At 32.1% G+C, this 18,531-nt stretch overlaps 1 protein-coding gene across 3 annotated transcripts in view; it reads left to right on the forward strand.

Moving 5' to 3' along the window:
- Pclo (piccolo presynaptic cytomatrix protein) overlaps positions 1 to 18,212 on the forward strand; it is a 402,900-nt gene extending 384,688 nt beyond the window's left edge. For 2 of the 3 annotated variants that reach the window (XM_021735866.3, XM_078040136.1), the window contains exons 23-25: positions 12,119 to 12,253; positions 12,707 to 12,852; positions 13,534 to 18,212. In XM_021735866.3, the coding sequence (XP_021591541.2) occupies positions 12,119 to 12,253; positions 12,707 to 12,852; positions 13,534 to 13,674 (422 nt within the window). In that variant the 3' untranslated portion in view covers positions 13,675 to 18,212. The remainder of the gene's footprint in view (positions 1 to 12,118; positions 12,254 to 12,706; positions 12,853 to 13,533) is intronic. The other variant, XR_013435134.1, reaches the window with a different exon arrangement.
- Positions 18,213 to 18,531: the final 319 nt, after the last annotated feature.

An 18,531-nucleotide genomic window follows, 5' to 3' on the forward strand; every position in this document is an offset into this window, starting at 1 on the left:
AAGCTATTCCTATGTGATGCATCTAGTAGAAAGGAGAAAACCACAAATTCAAGGACATTCAAAATTATTGGATGTTAAGAATATCAGATTAAACCAAGGACAAAGAAAGAAAAGTGATGTAAATAATCCCATGGGCCAATGCAAATATTTGACTCCTACCATCTGTTCACCCCTTATTCAGGAGGTATTGGTAGGTACACTCAGAGCTTACCTGGCTGCCTGGTGGCCATTCACATCATGGAGAAGCCCAAGTCTGTCTGCAGTTACCATAGCATCACGCTTACAGAGACAGACTATTTTTCCTCATAAGATCTTCTACTTTCCCTGAATTATACCATTATTTGGTTTTATTTTCTAAACCTATTATGAAGGCGCTGATATCTCTCCATATTAACAGGATATATCTGAACCTATTACTTCCCTAGGAGGATGATTTGCCTGCTTTCAGACAGAAGGTCAATAGAAGAGAGGGAGCATTGTAGCCAGGGCTTTGAGGACACAGGAAGCTACTCTTGTCTTAAGCTTTATTCTTCTCTGGAAAAGGATTTTACTAGCATATTGGTCATTGCACTAGCTCTCCTACCTCACTCCTGGGCTTTATTTCCTTAACGCTCTGGGGAATTGTTTCAAAACTTTAAGCGTGTTGAAGGTAATGTCCATTTAAGTTTTCAGTTTTGCTTCTCATGAAATTATCTGATGTCTCAGACAAGATAATAGGAGGCTTTCAATTAAAAATGTTTACAAAGAAGTCTGGTTATTTTTAGTCACAGTAAAATGAACGCTAAAAAGCATCTACCAAAAGGACAAAAAAAAAATCAAAAACATTGTAGGAGCTCAATCAGAAAAAAATTCTATTTTTCCTCCTAAAATTATGTTCTTTCTGGCTTTATCTCATAGAGAATGGCTTCTTTTATGTAACAGCATACAGAGAGAATGCACAAACTTGTCCTATTTTCACAGAACTCTTAAATCAGAATGCTTACTCTATTTTATGATGTATCTCCTTGAATCTGGGTTATTTCAAATAAAGGTCTTAATGAAAGTTTACAAGAACTCTTCTTCCTTGGAAAAAATATTTTTAATAAAAATATAATAAATGCCTCCTTCTTCATCCCCCATGTAGCCCTAAGATATGAATGTATAATACCACTCTATAGCTTTAATAGAGCATCTGATGTCACATAAATAAAAATGAAATTAATAGGCTGACATACAATCATTTTTTCTCCAATATTGACATGGAAAAATTCTAAAATATCTCTCACCAGCCTCAGCATAGTTGAGTGGGGTAAATCCTGGGCTTTTGAGACCTGAGGGATCACTTTCTTTAGATCTAGGTGGAAAAAGCACCTTATAGGTATACTTCAAAGATTAGAGAGATTATACAAATTCAAGCCAGGTACAGTGGCACACACCTATAATCACGATGGTTTGGTAGGCTAAGGCAGGAAGATCCCAAGTTTCATACCAGCCTCAGCAATCTAGCAAGGCCCTAAGCAACTTACTGAGACCCTATCTCAAAAGAAAAAATAAAAAGGGCTGGGATATGCCTCAGTGGTTAAGCAATCCTAGGTTTAATCTTGTGTACAAAAAAAAAAAAAAAAGAGAGAGAGAGAGAGAGAGGGAGAGAATTTATACAAATTCAACCATTGAACATCTAATATATGTTAGGTGTTTTTATAGTAGGCTTAAAAAAGAATAAATAGGTTTCAGTACTTTTATTATCTTTATACTATAAAGACTTTGAACTATACATACAGTACTACCCAAGAATACAATATTTGTTCAACAAATTGAATACATGCTAATGTCCTTCAAGTCAATCATAACTCCCTGCACATAACAAAGCACCCTTTCATAAATTAATGGTTTAGAAAAGAAATGGGTAAGCATTTATTTCCTGTCTTGATTATACTTCATCTTTTTAGTACAACCTTCCCACAAATTCTGAGCACCCCAATCCACAAATCCACATACTTTCTGACCCCCTACCCCATTCCAAATTCCCTGCCCAACACATACAGACACAGAGACACACACATAAACTTGGCACAAAATTACTATCACATGGTACATAGCTTACTGTGATTTTTTTCAATAACTCTGGACCATATTTCTGGAAATATCTAATCTAGTTGTAGCATCTTGTTACAGTTTAGATGTGAAGTATTCCCCTAAAGCTCATATGTGAGACAATACAAGAAGGTTCAGAGGAGAAATGATTGGATTATGATAATCTTAACCCAATCACTAAATTAATCCCCTGATAGGGATTAACTGAGTGGTAATTAAGGCTGGGAGAGTGTGGCTGTAGGAGGAGGGCATTGGGGGGTGTGGCTGTGGAGTATATATTTATCTAGGGCATTTGTATCCAGTGAGTAAAGTCTCTCTCTGCTTACTGATCATCATATGAGCTGCTTCCCTCCACTATACTCTTCTACCATGATGTTGTGCCTCATCTCAAGTGAATGAAGCTTGCTGTCTATGGATTGAGACCTCTGAAACCATGAACCCCCAAATCAACTTTTCCTCCTCTCAATTGTGTTGGTCATACCTTTTAGTCACAGTAGCAAAAAAACTGACTAAAACACTGCCTTAGTTTAAAGCAAGGACAGTAAGAGCAATAATGCCTACTTTGTTTCATATGTTTGAGAAGAAATAATGATAGAAATGTACATATGCTATTGTAATAATTTAATTGGTATATATCACTTCATAGTATAATATTATTTATTTGATTACAGATGAGTATATACTATGAAAGAATAGAAATTTAATTTATTAATATATATTTTAGGGTTAAAGATTCTTTTTTTTTCTTTTCCTCCCTTGAAATAAAATCTAATACACTGTTCTCTAAAGGATTTTATCTGATCCCTTAGGATTTTCCAAATCCTATCATAGGTATTTGCTTTTTAAATCTTTACTCATGGTATATGTTAGTAAAAACTGTTGTACTCAAACATTTATAGTCATCTCATAGCCAGCTAGGTAGAAAGAGAGCTGGATAGTGGAGATGGCTGCATAGTGTCATTTTCATTGTACACACAAAGTAATTTATCAAGAACTAACCCAAGGAAGTCACATTAGGCATTTGGAATAAAATCTAATACATTGTTGAATTAAACAAATTAGTTCCATTTTGCTTCCCTCTTTCAAACTAAGTAGAATAAATAATGTGGTTCCTTCATTCTTTCTATTTTGTCCTTACATATAAATTATTCTTTATAGCTAAGAAATTTTGTCCAGAAAACATGTTTCTGAGAATTAAAATACATGTCAGTGCTTTAGCATAGCCTCAACAAAATGATCAAATCAGGAGATGAAATTCAATACAAATAAGATGGCCAGACCTGTTTTAAAACTCTAGCAACTTTTCTTTCTACTTGAGGATATGGTATAAAGGAAAGATGGATAATTATTGAGTCCCACAGTCTAAAGGCCTTTGAACTTTTTGAAGAGGGAAAGTGAAATTATTATAGACTTCAGGGAAGCTTTAATACACCTGTTTGGAAATTATAGAGAAAGACTGGTGAATAGAATAAATTATAGTGGGCTTATTTTCTCTCTCTGACAAGTTCACCAAAGTGGAAAAATGGCTTCTTTTCCTTTCCTTTTCTTTCATAGAAAATTGAATTTTAAATATATTGACATATTTAAGACATGATTTTTCTTGTTTTGTTTTTTCTGAGTATATAAGCAATTGACCTAATGGTACAGACACATTATCAATTAGTTTTAGAATGATTTTTTATTGCATCAATAATGCTGAAAGAATATAAGTATGGGAGGTGAAAGATTTAATTAGCTTCAATTCCTAATTCCATATTCTAAATGTATATCAAAACATCACATTTTATTCACAAGTGTATTCAATTATTTTTCTCAAGTAAATATAATTCTTAACAAAAACCCTGTAAATAATGGTTAGAAATAAGAATTATTGTTCATTAGTAATGACCATTTCAGGCATTGTGCTGTTTAACTTGGTAATCTTGTCATTTTAAAAAGAAAAAAATCTTCACATGTATGAAACTGATAGAGTAAAAAACAGTTAAAGGGAGGTAAAGAAAACTATATATGAGGAAATATACAACCCTACTTTGTCTATTGACAGGTGTTAGAACATTAATAACAATTTCCATAACAAACAGAAAAAAAATATTTACAGAAGATGTTTAATTATTGGAGGGCCAGCGCTAAGCTATGTTATTTTATTTAGAAAATGTTGAAAATATTATTCTATAGAGCTAAAAGAGATAAATAATCTTATTATATAGTTTCACTTTACATAGCAGGAAACACAAACCAGAGAGATTTAGTGGACTTGCCTGTCTTCTCATAGGGCTAAAAGTCAAGATTGCTTATTTGTTTCCTTTTAACTATATCTTAATTCTTTATTAGACTTTTCTTAGTTTTGGAGTGAGCAGTGGGAGCTAGGTGACAATTATGAGGTGGAAGACTGTCAGGGCTAAATATACACCTTACATAACACCAATTTAGACTTGATTAGCTAGTTCCACTGATCTGCTCATGGGTATATAGTAAAAATAGCAATAGAAATTTGCAAATGCAAAGAAATCTGTTGATGAGAATTTTATTTGCACTCTACTGGTTTCCTTACACAGACTTTCCTTTTATTGAGCACGATTCTTTCCTTCCTTTCTTTTCCACATTTTACTCACTTTCAGTTAATTTAGCATTGCCTCTTTAAGAGAAATTTACCTAAAAGGAAGATGTACTTGCACTGAACAATGTTGCTTGAGGCTGCAGGAGAATTCTGATAGTCAAACTCAATTTACACAATGTCAGGTGTTACAGATTCCAATAATGTAATTAGAATAAATATCAATCAATATTCACTTCTTGTAAATCACTTCACATGTTTAAACAAATAGGATCTCAAATTACTGAGTACTTCAAAAAGTTTATTGTTTAAAAAAAGTTGTTTTGGTTGTTTTTTGTTTTATTTAACTACATTATTGACCTAATGTCTGCTTGCAGACAATAACTTCTGGAATACTGTTGCATGGTCTAAAGAATGTGGACAGTTGCTGGCTGTACCTTCTCTGCTAATGTCCAGGATATGGTCCAGTATGGCTAAAATAAAGCAGAAAAAAACAGACTAAAAATGCTTTCATTCTAATATTGTTTAAAAAAAATCCTTCAAAATGAATATTCCCACAAACGAGTCAATCTTTAAATGATCTCTTTCATAGAAAATGAAAGGTGTTCATGGGAGAATGAATCCCTGGACTTAGAATGAGAAGATAAAGATTAAAGTTCTAGTTGAGTCATTTAACAGCATAGCAAGTTATTTTAAATATCTAAGCCACTGTTTTCTTATCTGTAAAACAGAAATTATACTAATTTGTTTTATAAGATGATTGTTTTGTTAATTTTAAAATACATTTCCTCCAATATATATGATAGATATGGAAATATGTCTGTAAATGTAGGCATGTAAATAGGACATACACATAGTTACTAAAGAAAAAAATACATGTAAACTTTTTCTGGAGAAAAAAGTGGGGACTGAGGTGTCCCTCACATTTTTCTAGCATCTAGGTTTCATCACCAACACCATGAAAAGAAAAAAGAGAAGCAAAGGAAAAGAGGAAAAAGTGGGAAGATTGCTGCATATCGTAATGAGAATGTGTAAAAAGCAAAGCTGTGAAAAACAAAAAAATAAGACAAGCTGACAATTACATCAGTTGGGACATTTCAGCTAGCAAAAGAGATAATAGGACTCAATTTTGTTAAAATGGAATTAAATTTGTATGCTCTTTGTCCAAAAAATGATCATATCATTTTTTAATTTAACAAAGAATAAATCAAAGTAAAAATGAAGGAATGAGTTAATTTCAATAAATATTTTATCCCTATTAGTTCAAGAAAAATTTTCCTTACTTAAGAAACAAATTAAATATTTGAATATTGAGGGCTTGTGATTTTTAATACTATATTTCAATTTTAAATTCTATTGATTATCTATATTAAAGCATAAGTAGATCAATTCTCTTCCGATTTCTTCCAATTTCCTCTTCCATTATTTGATTGTTTGCCTCGATTTCATCTTCAAGTTTTCCTCTTTGCCTTTCCACCTTCTTCCTTCTTTCTGTCACTCCTTGTGTTATGTTCTCAAATAGTCATTTAGTCTATTAGTATTCATACTCTCATACATATTTTTAAATATTTATTTTATATATCAATGTTCCCTTTTCCTCATGGATTTTTAAAGAATATTTTCTGTATCTGTGAAGTATAGCATTATATTGGCTATGTCAATATGTTAACTTATCAATATTTCCAAGTATATGGGTTCTCTTTCTATGCATAGATCTACTTTTCTGTTATTTTGGAGAAAGACTTCTATAATTTAAAATAGATGATGCTTTCTATTCTTTCAAATTTACATTTTCTGAGAGACTGTTTATATTGAATCTGATCTTTTTGTTCTGTATGTCTATCATTGTTTCCTAACTTGTTATTCTTTATATATTTTCTTTATATTATCTTAAGCCTTTCCTCTGTGACAGTAATATTTATTTGTTTAACACAATACCTTTATTTATTTTTGTGTCATGCTGAGAATTGAACAATGGCCATTGCCTCACATGGGCTAGGCAAATGCTCTACCACTGAGCCACAACTCCAGCCCAGTAATACTCATTTTTGTATTGTTTAATTTCATCCCCTGATGTTTTGAATTATTAATACTTTAAAAATGAGATTAGTTGTGTATTTAACTTTATAATCCCCATCATTATTTTGCTATCTCAGTTCTCAAATATTCCTCCCCCTTCCTAGAAAGGATTCTCCCTCTTTCTAGTCTTAATTTCTAGGTTTGTTCCACCCTACAGGATAAATATCTACTCTAGAGTTATATTACTTTTATTATTTTCTAAAAATTAACACATAAAAATTACACAAGTTTCTGGGGTACCAAGTGGTATAGGTGGTATATTGATACTTGTATCTGTTTTGTAGTGTTCAAAACAGGTTAAACATTTCTATCTCCTTAAATATTTATGGTGTGTGTGTATGTGTGTATGTGTGCATGCACATGCACATACACACATGCACACACACACACACACACACACACACACACACATAGTGAAAACATTCAAAATCTTTTCTTTTAACTTATAATTCCTATTCTTTTAACACCACCAAAGAAACACAGGGTTCAGGATATCAAGAGACCTGGAAGTCGGTGAGAGCATTTCTGAACCACCATTTGCTCTTTATTCTAAAACATCAGCGCACATCCTCTGGGTGTGAGATACGCTTTTGGGTTCAAAGTCAAACAGATCATGAGCTGCTGCCCACCATGTGGAGACATGGTTACAGAAGTTTCAGTTTCCACCCAGGCATCTGCCTCAAAAGACAGGGGCTTCCAGATCATATAAAATAGAAGATATGATAGATATGATGAACCACCATTAGCACATCCACAGCTTTCAGATAATTTCAGTGAGCACAACCTCTTCCTTCAGGAGAAATATGGAAGTACAAGCCAGAAAAATCTTTGACCCGAGAGCAACTCATCAAAAATTTCACAGGTATCACACTGTGAAGCATGTGAAGTTAAACTCCCAGGAAAGAAACAGGCAATGTGATGACTTGGGAACTTTAGCAAGTTTTTAATTCACCTTTCTTCCTGAGTGAGAAGGTGGAAAGCAACAACAAATTTCACCAGTGGGTGTATTGGGATTTTAGGCATACAAGTAGACTATGACCTTTAAAAGTGAATTTCTCCAAAAAAAAAAAAAAAAAAAAAAAACCGCATGCTTATTAGTGTTATTAATTCTGTCCACAAGTTCTATTGGGTCCAAATTTGGGGAAGGACACTTCCATGACTCCCTCCCTTTCTATAGAATCCTCTTTTTCCCTCTATCCCAGGTGTGGTTTGAAAGATGAGTGTTGTTTTTATCTACTTTTATACTCCTTTAGAGCAGAGAGTTACAGTTACCTGATGGGTGTATTTACAAACCTAGTTGACTAGGTTTTGTTCCTTTTGGGGATTTGATTGGTTGAATGTTTTTTTGCCTATGTTCACCAGAGTAAACACAGGAGTATCTTAATCCTAACAAAAAGACGCTAAGATTTGCACACTCCTGTGATTCATCTTGGAACACCAGTTGTAGGGAACTCTGTTTGGTTTTTTTGTTGTTGTTTTGTTTTAATCTACTGAACCTCTCATAACTTCCTTGTGATGTGTCAAAACTGCTGGCCTCTTAGCAGTTAAGCATTTAAGCTTGACTCTTCCTCAACAGTCTGCGCTCACTATTCATCTACCTCTTGGTGATAGAGGATTTAGTGATAATTATCAGGATTTTGTTAAACTTTCTCTTTTTCTGGGAAGCTCCTGTGACATATGATGTGTTCATGAATGCTGCTAGGCTGTATTAGAATCAGCCTTCTGCTCTTAAACACCAGTTTTTAGGTCTTCTGGCAGCAGGCTGTAACTTATTCTTTGGTTGCTACTGCTTAACACTTTCCTACATTTTTAATTTGTTCTTTTCTTCTCCCCTCCCCCAATTTCTCTAGATGTTAGAAAGAGATTTTAAAACCTGTCCTATTTTTTCTTTTTTTTATTTTGGAGACTGTTCTCCTGTGAAGGTCCTTTTGAAAAGAACAGATCATTGGAATGGGCTTGTTAAGTTTTATTTAAAATATTTAGTACACAGAACTGGATTCTTACCTGCAGGTTCTAATAAATATATTAGATGACATTTGTACTTTCCTATCTGTCAAGAATGTGCAAACATGGGCTTGGGATGTGGCTCAAGTGGTAGCATGCTCGCCTGGCATGCGTGAGGCACTGGGTTCAATCCTCAGCACCACACAAAAAAATTATATATATATACACACACACACACATATATATGCATATGTATATATACATACATATGTGTATATATATATGAATATGGAAAGATTTCCCGTTTAAAAAAAAAAGAATGTGCAAACAGAATGTTGGCCAATTAGTATTAGAGTATATTCATGAAGTTCAATGTTTTACACCAAAATCATTGAAAAAAGAATGCTAACATATATAAAATGGCTGCATGTTCTTAACTATTTTTTTCTGTTTTGTTATTTTTCAAAGGGTCAGAATTTTGATTTATTAATTTTACATACTGTCTTATACTCTTTACTTCATTAACTTTAGTATATAAATTTATTATTTTCTTATACTTTTGTTTTTCTTTGTTGTTCTTTTTCTAGATTTTGTAGTTGGAATTTAAATCAATTATTTTTAAAAATTTTTATTGATAGAATATTAATGTATATGTATTTTCTTCTGATTCTTATTTCATATGAGACTAGAGTATAATGATTTTCATCTGATCATTACTTTAACTCACAGATTGTGCTGCAGTGTTTTAATCATCATTAATTCTGCAGAACTTACTATTTTCTCATAACATTTCATCATTCACCCAAGAATTGGTTTTTTTATGTATGTTCAAAGAATTTTTTTAATAGTTAGTTTTATAGAACTTATTGATGTCATCTTTTTAACACAATGTATTATCAATCTTTGTGAATGTTCCATGCCAATTGAGAGAACTTTGTATTTTCTGTTTTCATGATATAGTGTTTGATTTAGATCCATTAGCTCTACTTTATCAGTTTTGGTGCCTCAATTTTATGTCTACTTATTTTAGTCCCCTTGGCCTGCCTTTTACTACCAATAATGCATTAAAGTCTTCTCTTATTATTCTCTTTATTCCTTCTTCTATCTCCTATACACTTATTTTATAGTTTTGTTTATTTAATTACATAAATGATGCATAGACATTCATAATTTATTGTATCTTCATTATGATTTCTAGATTTTTGGTTTTATACAGAGTTTTTATTCTTGTTCACTCCATTTTGACCCGAATATGGCTGACATATGGACCAGTCTCTGCATTTTTGACAGTCTAGAACAAAACTGGAATTTTGTTTTTTATATATAGCATCAAATTAGGCTTTGCTTTATTAACCAAACAAAAATGCTAACTAAAATTTGATCTACACATCTAATATATCATGAAATACAAACAAAATTGATTGATTTGTAGCATATGAACCAAATTTTCCTAGTTTTTAACTCAATATTTTTTCAATTTGTAAATTAGACTGACATATTTATTATCATCTTAGACAGAGTCAAAAGATCTGTTCAACTGGGCATGGTGACACACACTCTAATCCCAGCTACTCACAAAGGCTGAGGGAGGAGAATGGCAAGTTCCAGGTCAGCTAGGGCAACTTAGCAAGGCCCTGTCTCAAAATAAAAAAATAAGAAGTGCTAGGGATATAAAACTCAGTGATAGAGCACTTGCCTTGTATGTGTAAGATCACAAAACCAAAAGCAAAATAAAAAAATCAGATCCGTTCGAAGAGCAGTATGAAATGATGGATTTTAAAATAATATTCAGAAAGTTCATTGATTTGGCTTCAGATTCCTCATTGCCCCTCATCCTAGGAAACTACCTCTTGTAAAAGTTTTAGTTTTCTAACAAAAAATATCCACAATTGTCTGATAAAGACAGTAAAATATCCTTCCCCTTTTCAACTAAATATCTGAGACTGGATTTCAGATATACTCCTACTAAAATAACATATTGCTCTTGACTTAATGTAGACACAGGCGTGAGAATCTATCTGTTCTCTATCAGTCAAGCATTTGTGCAATGTGAAAAAAATAACATTTTTTATTTTAGAAAATTTGTTAATTTTCACTAAAACATTTACAAATACATTATTTTCATTTTAACTGAATTAATTAATTTTTAAATATGTTCACATTTTTATTTAAAATTAGAAATTTAAGGTTTCTAATGTCAACAGATATAATCCACATAGATGAAGTTCTCTGAAGATCTTCAAATTTTTAAGAGTATAAATAAATCCTGACCAAAATGCTTGGGAACAAATAATTGACAGTCGTGTTTAGACCATCATGAGAGTTCTGTGTTCTAAAGGTAAAAATCAAGTCAACGATATGACCTCAGTTAAAAATATTTTAGTATCACATGGGCCTTCATTTCCCATATAATATTTGTGAAATATATTTGTGAAAACACCATTCCTCCTCTGTATAAGAATGTCCTTCATCATTGATTTCACTTGGATAATTCTTTCTCATTCTGGTTTCAGCTTAGGCAGTACATCCTAGGCAAGTGTTGCTTTGTTTAAGACTCTCTTGAAATCATGCTCTTGTACTTCAGAGCCTTTTGTTTCTTTCTAATCATACATTTATCATGGAAATAATCTGATTAATATTTGTCTCCCAGGAGATGGAAAAGTCATGAAACAAATAACCATGCATGTGATTTGTTATGGTTTAAATTTTCTTGTGTTCTTTCTCTGTAGTAGAATGCTCAGCACAGTGTAGGATGGCAAATAAAATATTTGTTGTCACAAGAGTCTGTGGATGAATATACGAATTAATGAATAATGAGTGGAGTAATAAAGGATTGGACCTAGTATGAATGGCTTCTTCCAGCATGTAAGACCCAAGATAGAACACTGGAAGGAAATGCATTGATTGCCATTTAGATCATTCATCATATCCTGCTTTAGACAATATTATTACATATTCTTGCTAGCTATTTATTTTACTAAGGAAACAGGAAGTAGTAGTAATAATGTACAATGATGTTTAGTTGTGTTAGTGAATGTTCTGCAGCAAGCCTGGTAATAAGCAATTGTTGGCAAGCAATTTCTTGAATTTCCATGACTTATTATTATTTCCTATAAATTATATTAGAATTCTGTTATGTATGTTTTTCTTCCTAGAGTCTCATCTGTTACTCTTTTTCTTAAAAATCTACATCTGAATAACACATCTACTTATCAGTTCTCATACCTCCTTTGTTACTAGCCCATCATTATATTAAACATACATTGTTATAAGTAGCTGTCTAATTTATCCATCTCTTGATTGGACTATTTACTCCTTAAGAGTTTGGAATGTATTTTATTCATCTGTATATCCATAGGACTCAATAAGGTGTTTAGCATTTGATAAACATTCAATAAATTAATGCATTGAACTAATATTTAATAAATGGTGCTATATGTTTCTCAACTTTTCATCAAATTCTTTCAGTTAAAACACAGGTAATGGGAGAAATCAAAATTGCATTGAAAAAGGAAATGAAAACAGATGGTGAACAATTGACAGTTGAAATTCTCCAGTGCAGAAATATTACCTACAAATTTAAGTCTCCTGATCATTTACCAGGTAAGTAATCTTATGACAATGGTAAATATATCTAGAAATTTATTTGGGATATGTATTAAATGTTGTAGGAAACACTAATTCAAATATAGTCAGTATAGTGACCACATTTATATACATCAAAGAATATATATATATATATAGATAGATAGATAGATAGATATAGATAGATATGAAAAAAAAATTCCGCTGTATAGGTCAATTTTTTCCTAGTTTTTTGTTAGATTCTTCAGCACAAAAATTAGACAATTATATTTATTAATCAACAAGGAAACAAATCCAAGTTGATAAGAAGTTGGTATGTTTTTAATCACTTTATGTTGTCTGAAACAAATTGTACACCATTTATTGCCTTTGTGTAAAATATAGGTAGAACTCTCAGCATGAAATTATAGTTCTTTCAGTAGAAAATTATCTGGTTTATGGAAACTTACTGGGATGGAATCTTATTTTCAGATTTATATGTGAAAATATATGTCATGAACATCTCTACCCAAAAAAAGGTGATCAAGAAAAAAACAAGAGTATGTAGACATGATCGAGAACCTTCATTTAATGAAACTTTTAGATTCAGCCTAAGTCCTGCTGGACATTCTCTTCAGGTAACTCTGTAGTTACTATTTTTAAAATTTCATTTGTGTTTTATTTATCCATTTTCTATTTGATTTTTAAATATTTATTTACTTATCATATACTATATGACAATTGAGAAAATGATAAATCCTTAGAAGTATCTCCCCAAAAACTATTTATACTTTTGTAGCTCACTCACTTCATCCAGTCATCTGCAAATTCTTTTCTACTCTGGCCATTCTGTTAATTTTACTTTGATTCCTCATACTTCCATGTTACTGCCATTAATCCTCTTTGTCTCCCATCTTTGTTATTCACATTATTTTGGTAGTTTATATGGCCAAATTTTCATCGATGTTTTATTCCTTTAATTCATTTTATCACACTGTTTACCTGAGTTATCATTTAAAAACACTAGTTGGGTTGCCATTTATCTTTAGTCATTCAGAGTCCTTCAAGGTGAATTTCAGTTGTATTGATTTAGTCATAGCTCCTTGTATACTTTTCCACTCATTCAATACTCCAGTCACTCCAGAATCTTTTCAAATCAGGCTAAGCTTCCAATCTTTGCTCATATTTTTTCTCCACTTCAAAGCTCCTTTGTCATTCCTCTCCATCTATCACCATACTCCACATTTTTTAAATATAAATGTCATGCTTTTACAGGTGATCCCGGATAAGTATGTAATTTTGACTATTTCTTTTTATAGATTTTGCTTTTCTCCAATGGAGGGAAGTTTATGAAAAAGACCTTGATTGGTGAAGCCTGTATCTGGCTTGACAAAGTGGATCTTAGAAAAAGAATAGTCAACTGGCACAAACTTTTGGTCAGTCCTACTCAACCACATTGAAGAAAAGTGTCTGCTCAGGGTATAAAATGGATCTACATAGCCTCAAATCAACATTATAGTTAGATACTGAGCTATTTTCAGAGGCAAAAATGAAGTGGGAAAAACAGATGAAAAGCATATGTCAAAGCCTTGTAAATTTATTGCTGTGGGACACAGAAAAAGACACATGAGAAAGTTTACATATTGATAACCAACCCACAAAAGTAGAGCTCTGAGACCTTGGATTTCCCATGACTGTGAAGATAAACCATGAGAGACATTTTGGATATTTAAGGCAAAAATCTTTGAGCAGAGTGAGCTGTAACTAAAGACAGCCTCAAAGATTGACTTGGCTTCCAAATGCAGTGCAGACGCAATTCTTTATGCAAAGAAACCTTGGTTGAAAGAACTGATATAATGAATCTCTGTTGTCAAAAAGCCTTCTTCTTAGTATTCTCAGGCAACTTGCTGTTTTGAGATCCTGATATAAGATACATCTATAATATGTGTACAGGACTGGACATGAGGTGGCTGTGTTCATAGGGAAGATGGAACAGGAGATATAGAAATCATGGCTTCTAGGCCATATCTACAGGTTTTCCCTGTGTAAATGTTACAGGGATATACAAGACCAGTTTTGGAATCCTTATGGTTAAAGCACATTTGTTTCAATAGAATTTGAAATATATAGAGTGAAGATAATACTAGGTAGACATGAAATTACATTTATCTAGAAATAAAACCATGAATGGTTAATAAAGAAGAAAGTTGACCCACAAAATATTGGAACTCTGGTTGAAAATATCAAAATCTCCATTATTTATCATTGAGCCAAGGCATTTCCATCTACATAACAAAGGGCCTCGATTAAATTGGTATGTCCTAGGAAGCATGATCAGTTCTTTGTGGTATTGCATATAAATGTATTAACCTGCATTTTCCTTTTTCTTGAGTAACATATTGTTGGAGAGAAAATTCTGGCAAACAAATCATATTAATTTGGTACATTAATTAATTAAATTAGTATAATTTCTTGTTATCCATAATATTTTTTTCATAAAATCATTAACCGATTGTACAATGATAACTCTCACATCAAACTCAAGTTCTCTCAAGTACTCTCTTTTCCTCTATCAGTGACAATATCATAGTGATCAAGTTCATCAATGTGGGGAAAATGTTAAAAAGTCAACATTTGAGATTAAAACATACTTTGAGCTATTTTAATAATATACAATGAAACAACGAAGGTTTAAGTTATTAAAATGAAGCATCCTCTTCTCCATCAACCCACCACATTAACAAAGGAAGTAATGTGGATTTGTAGAAAACACATTCAACTGAGATTAGAACCCTGGCTTCTGTCTAGATTCTGTTACTGACTTTGTACATGTCACTTTGAAAATGTCACTTAAACTCAGTTTTACCCAGTTTTTTTAATTGTAGGTAATAATAATGATATATTCCTAGCCCTCCTCATGAGATGTTGGGATGATTCAATGAAGAGATCTAGGAAAAATGAAAGCACATTTCCAAATATAATCTTACACAGAAGTGAAGAATAATTGTTATGTAGCTTCTTAATTCTCAAATTTTGTATGTGAGAAAAGTCCTCCAAACCAATGGTAAGCATTGTCATAGATAAAAGCAGTAAATTTGCTCCCAAACTCATTTTTTATTTAAAATATGAATATTCATTTAGCCTGAAAAATGATGGAAGAATTAATTTAAAATTATTTGTTTTATTATACTAAATTAAATGAATTATATTTATCTCATCTTATTTCCATTTCCTGACCAAAATAAATTTTAATTGCTTCTCAGAGCATTTTGAACTTAAAAGCTGCTATTTCAAGGTGAGGTTTTAGTGGTTAAATTAGAGGAAATGAGTACCAAAGTGTTGGTTGGATGTCAAATTTTCTCATTTTTAGAGAGAAATTACTTTCAATTAGAGAGTAATATAAAACACTAAAACTAAAGAATTTGCAATGTATATCCCAGGCTATATATCTTTATAATATTCATAAAGAAATACAAATTCACTTTTTCCCAACCTAACATAACCATCATTTTTCTTCTCTATATTTTTTAATCCCCCTCCTCTGATAGTAATAATAACATTGACCATTGATGCTACTCTAAAGTAAGCATGGAGGAGGTAAATCATCAAAGATATGATATTGCTAGGATTTTATTTTTAGAGATTACTAGATCTGCTGATAGTTGCCATGGATATTTCCAGCAGAAGCTAGCACTTGGGGAAGCCTGTAATCATCAGTCATAATTGGGGAAGAAAAAGGTCCAGGAAGATCTCCTTCTGACATATAAAGGCTCTGCTGTTTGCTCTTAAAAGGATACCCTGGCTCACCTTTGTTCTCTTCTCCAGCCACTTTCATCCAGAGGTATGCACGAGAGGTTATATAACCAGTTAGCTTACTTCATTGCAGTTGCAATTTCTTTTGGAATAATACAAATGGAGGGCCAATTAAAACAAAGATCATCCCTTAATAGCTATTTAACCTGAAAGAATAAGAGCCTTTCTGTTCTAGGTGCCCCTCCATTCCAAGAAACTAGTGATAAGATCAATCAAGAAGGTTAATGACAGGGCTTCTTTTCATGCACCAGCATTCCCCTTCAGAGAGCATAAGATCCTGCCAGTGTGCCAAGTTTGCAACTGACCAAACTCCTAGGTTGTACTGGAATTATTCTATGCAACACTGATCCTTATATGAATGCATTTCTTCTGAATGGTGTTGATTACCCTTCTTACAACTAAACTATTTCTTTTTTAATTTCATATAGGGCTCTTGGTATTTTTTACTTTTTTGTATATATCACAGCACATGATTTTCCACTTTTTATTTTATTTAATTTTATTGGAATTAGCTTCTTTTTATCCTAATAGCAACAGTTTGTAATCTCTAATTAATATGTGACTAGTCCAAATACAACACCTATACCTTGAAAAGCATCAGAATTTTCCACTATTTCATTGAGTCATCAAAGACTGAAGTGGTATGTTACTTGAAAATTTGGTCCTAAAGAAACATTAAGCTGTAGAGGAAAAGCACAGAGAGAATTTTTACAAAAGACAGGGACTCTAGAACTGTCATTACAGACACAGACAACACTGGTAGCAAGAAGTTGGTGTTTTCCCTGTTTTTACTTAAGATTAGGGAAATTTTCTGTGACTATGAACTCTTTGTTTACCCTTTTGGTTCAAAAGTATAATATCCAAGACAAAGGGGTAGCAATTGTTTTTACTCCTTAATATTGCCCATATTTTAATAAATCATACTAATTAAATGCATATTTTCAGCATATCAATAAGATTAATTTTGTGAATCACACACATTAAAATAGTCATATTGTGGGATTATTATAGCTGGTAACCAGCTGATATTGATTCTTATTATAGGAAAGGTCGTGACGATGGTGGTGGTAGTGTAGTGATACTAATGGTGGTGATGTGAAGTAAAATAAATTGTATATTATATGTGCCCAAAATATTAGGAATTATTTGATCAATGCTTCATTTCATTAAAAAATCATAAAGATGTTTATAGTATTTTTTTACTTTATTATTTAAATCATAACTAACAATATTTTTAAAAACTTATTTTCATTGCTAGAATGTCTAATATTCTAAAATCAGCCAACTACAGCTATGTGTTTATAAATATATGTGTGACAGAAGTGATTTTCCCTCTTTTTGAGCTTGAAATGAAAATGAGAGGTAGCTCAATGAATAATTATGAGCTGTTTCTTTAATAATTTCTTGCCTTTGGTATAATACAAGAATGAATGAATGAAACAGATTCTCATTGAATAAGACACACTGATGTTTTCTGTATGTCCCATGTTGTTATTATTAAAGTTACCCATTAAACCAAAATCATTTAATCAAATCTCTTATCTGATAGGTAGATTGAGAGCATTTTCTTAATTCATTACCCTGTACATAACTATACATTTGGTAAAATAGATGAAGTTGAAATATTCATTTTTTGGCATTCAGCATGTGAATATGATTATTATTTGATTGTGTCTATATATTTGTTCAGTGATGTGCTCAGGTGCTCCCACTACTGATTAATGTGTGTGCTAATATCCTAACAACACATCTGATGTTAAAAAAAAATTTCTTGTCTGAAAAAATTAAAAACCTAATAAAGTCAATTTCAAAACAAAAAACAAAGTACTTGGAGATATGTCTTGTTTGTGACTATGTTGCATGCTGTGTTGGTGATTTGCTAATGTTCTTTTCTCTTTCTTTCTTTCTTTTTTTTTTCTTTTTCCCCCCCTCTGGTTTGCCCAAATCCCTCTGGGAAATCTAATGAACAGATGCAAATTCTTGGACTAAAGATGGTATAAACTGACCTGAAAATAAATGAGAATTATATTTAAAAAATGCTTGTAAATCTGTTTTGAGTTTTATTCTATGTAAAAATATGTCTTGGTTTTGTGATTGTATACAAGATGTATCTTGATAACTTATGTAAATTGTGCTGTATAAAGGCTGTTGTCTCAGCCTTACTAATAAATATTGAAAATGTGAACTTTGATGTCTTCAGTTTATTGACGAATTTTGGGACCCAGGCATATGCCCATTTGTAAATATTGTCAATGTGCAAGCAAAGTTTAAAACTACCACTCTAATAAAATAAAAAGCAAAAGGAAAGGAGATGATTAGAAAGAGGTAGATAGATTTCAGATCATTTATGAAGAGGTTCAAAGAGGGTCCTTCTGATGGCTACAGTTTTCTCAGTGGAATAAGGAATTAAGTTATCTGCTTAGAATGGAAAGGATTAAGTATTTGAAGGGAGTACAGAAGGTTTAAAACAGTTCTGGGGTAGAGTGAAGAATAAGTAGCCAGGA

Source organism: Ictidomys tridecemlineatus, chromosome 2 (genome assembly GCF_052094955.1).
Source record: "Ictidomys tridecemlineatus isolate mIctTri1 chromosome 2, mIctTri1.hap1, whole genome shotgun sequence".
Classification (NCBI taxonomy): domain Eukaryota; kingdom Metazoa; phylum Chordata; class Mammalia; order Rodentia; family Sciuridae; genus Ictidomys; species Ictidomys tridecemlineatus.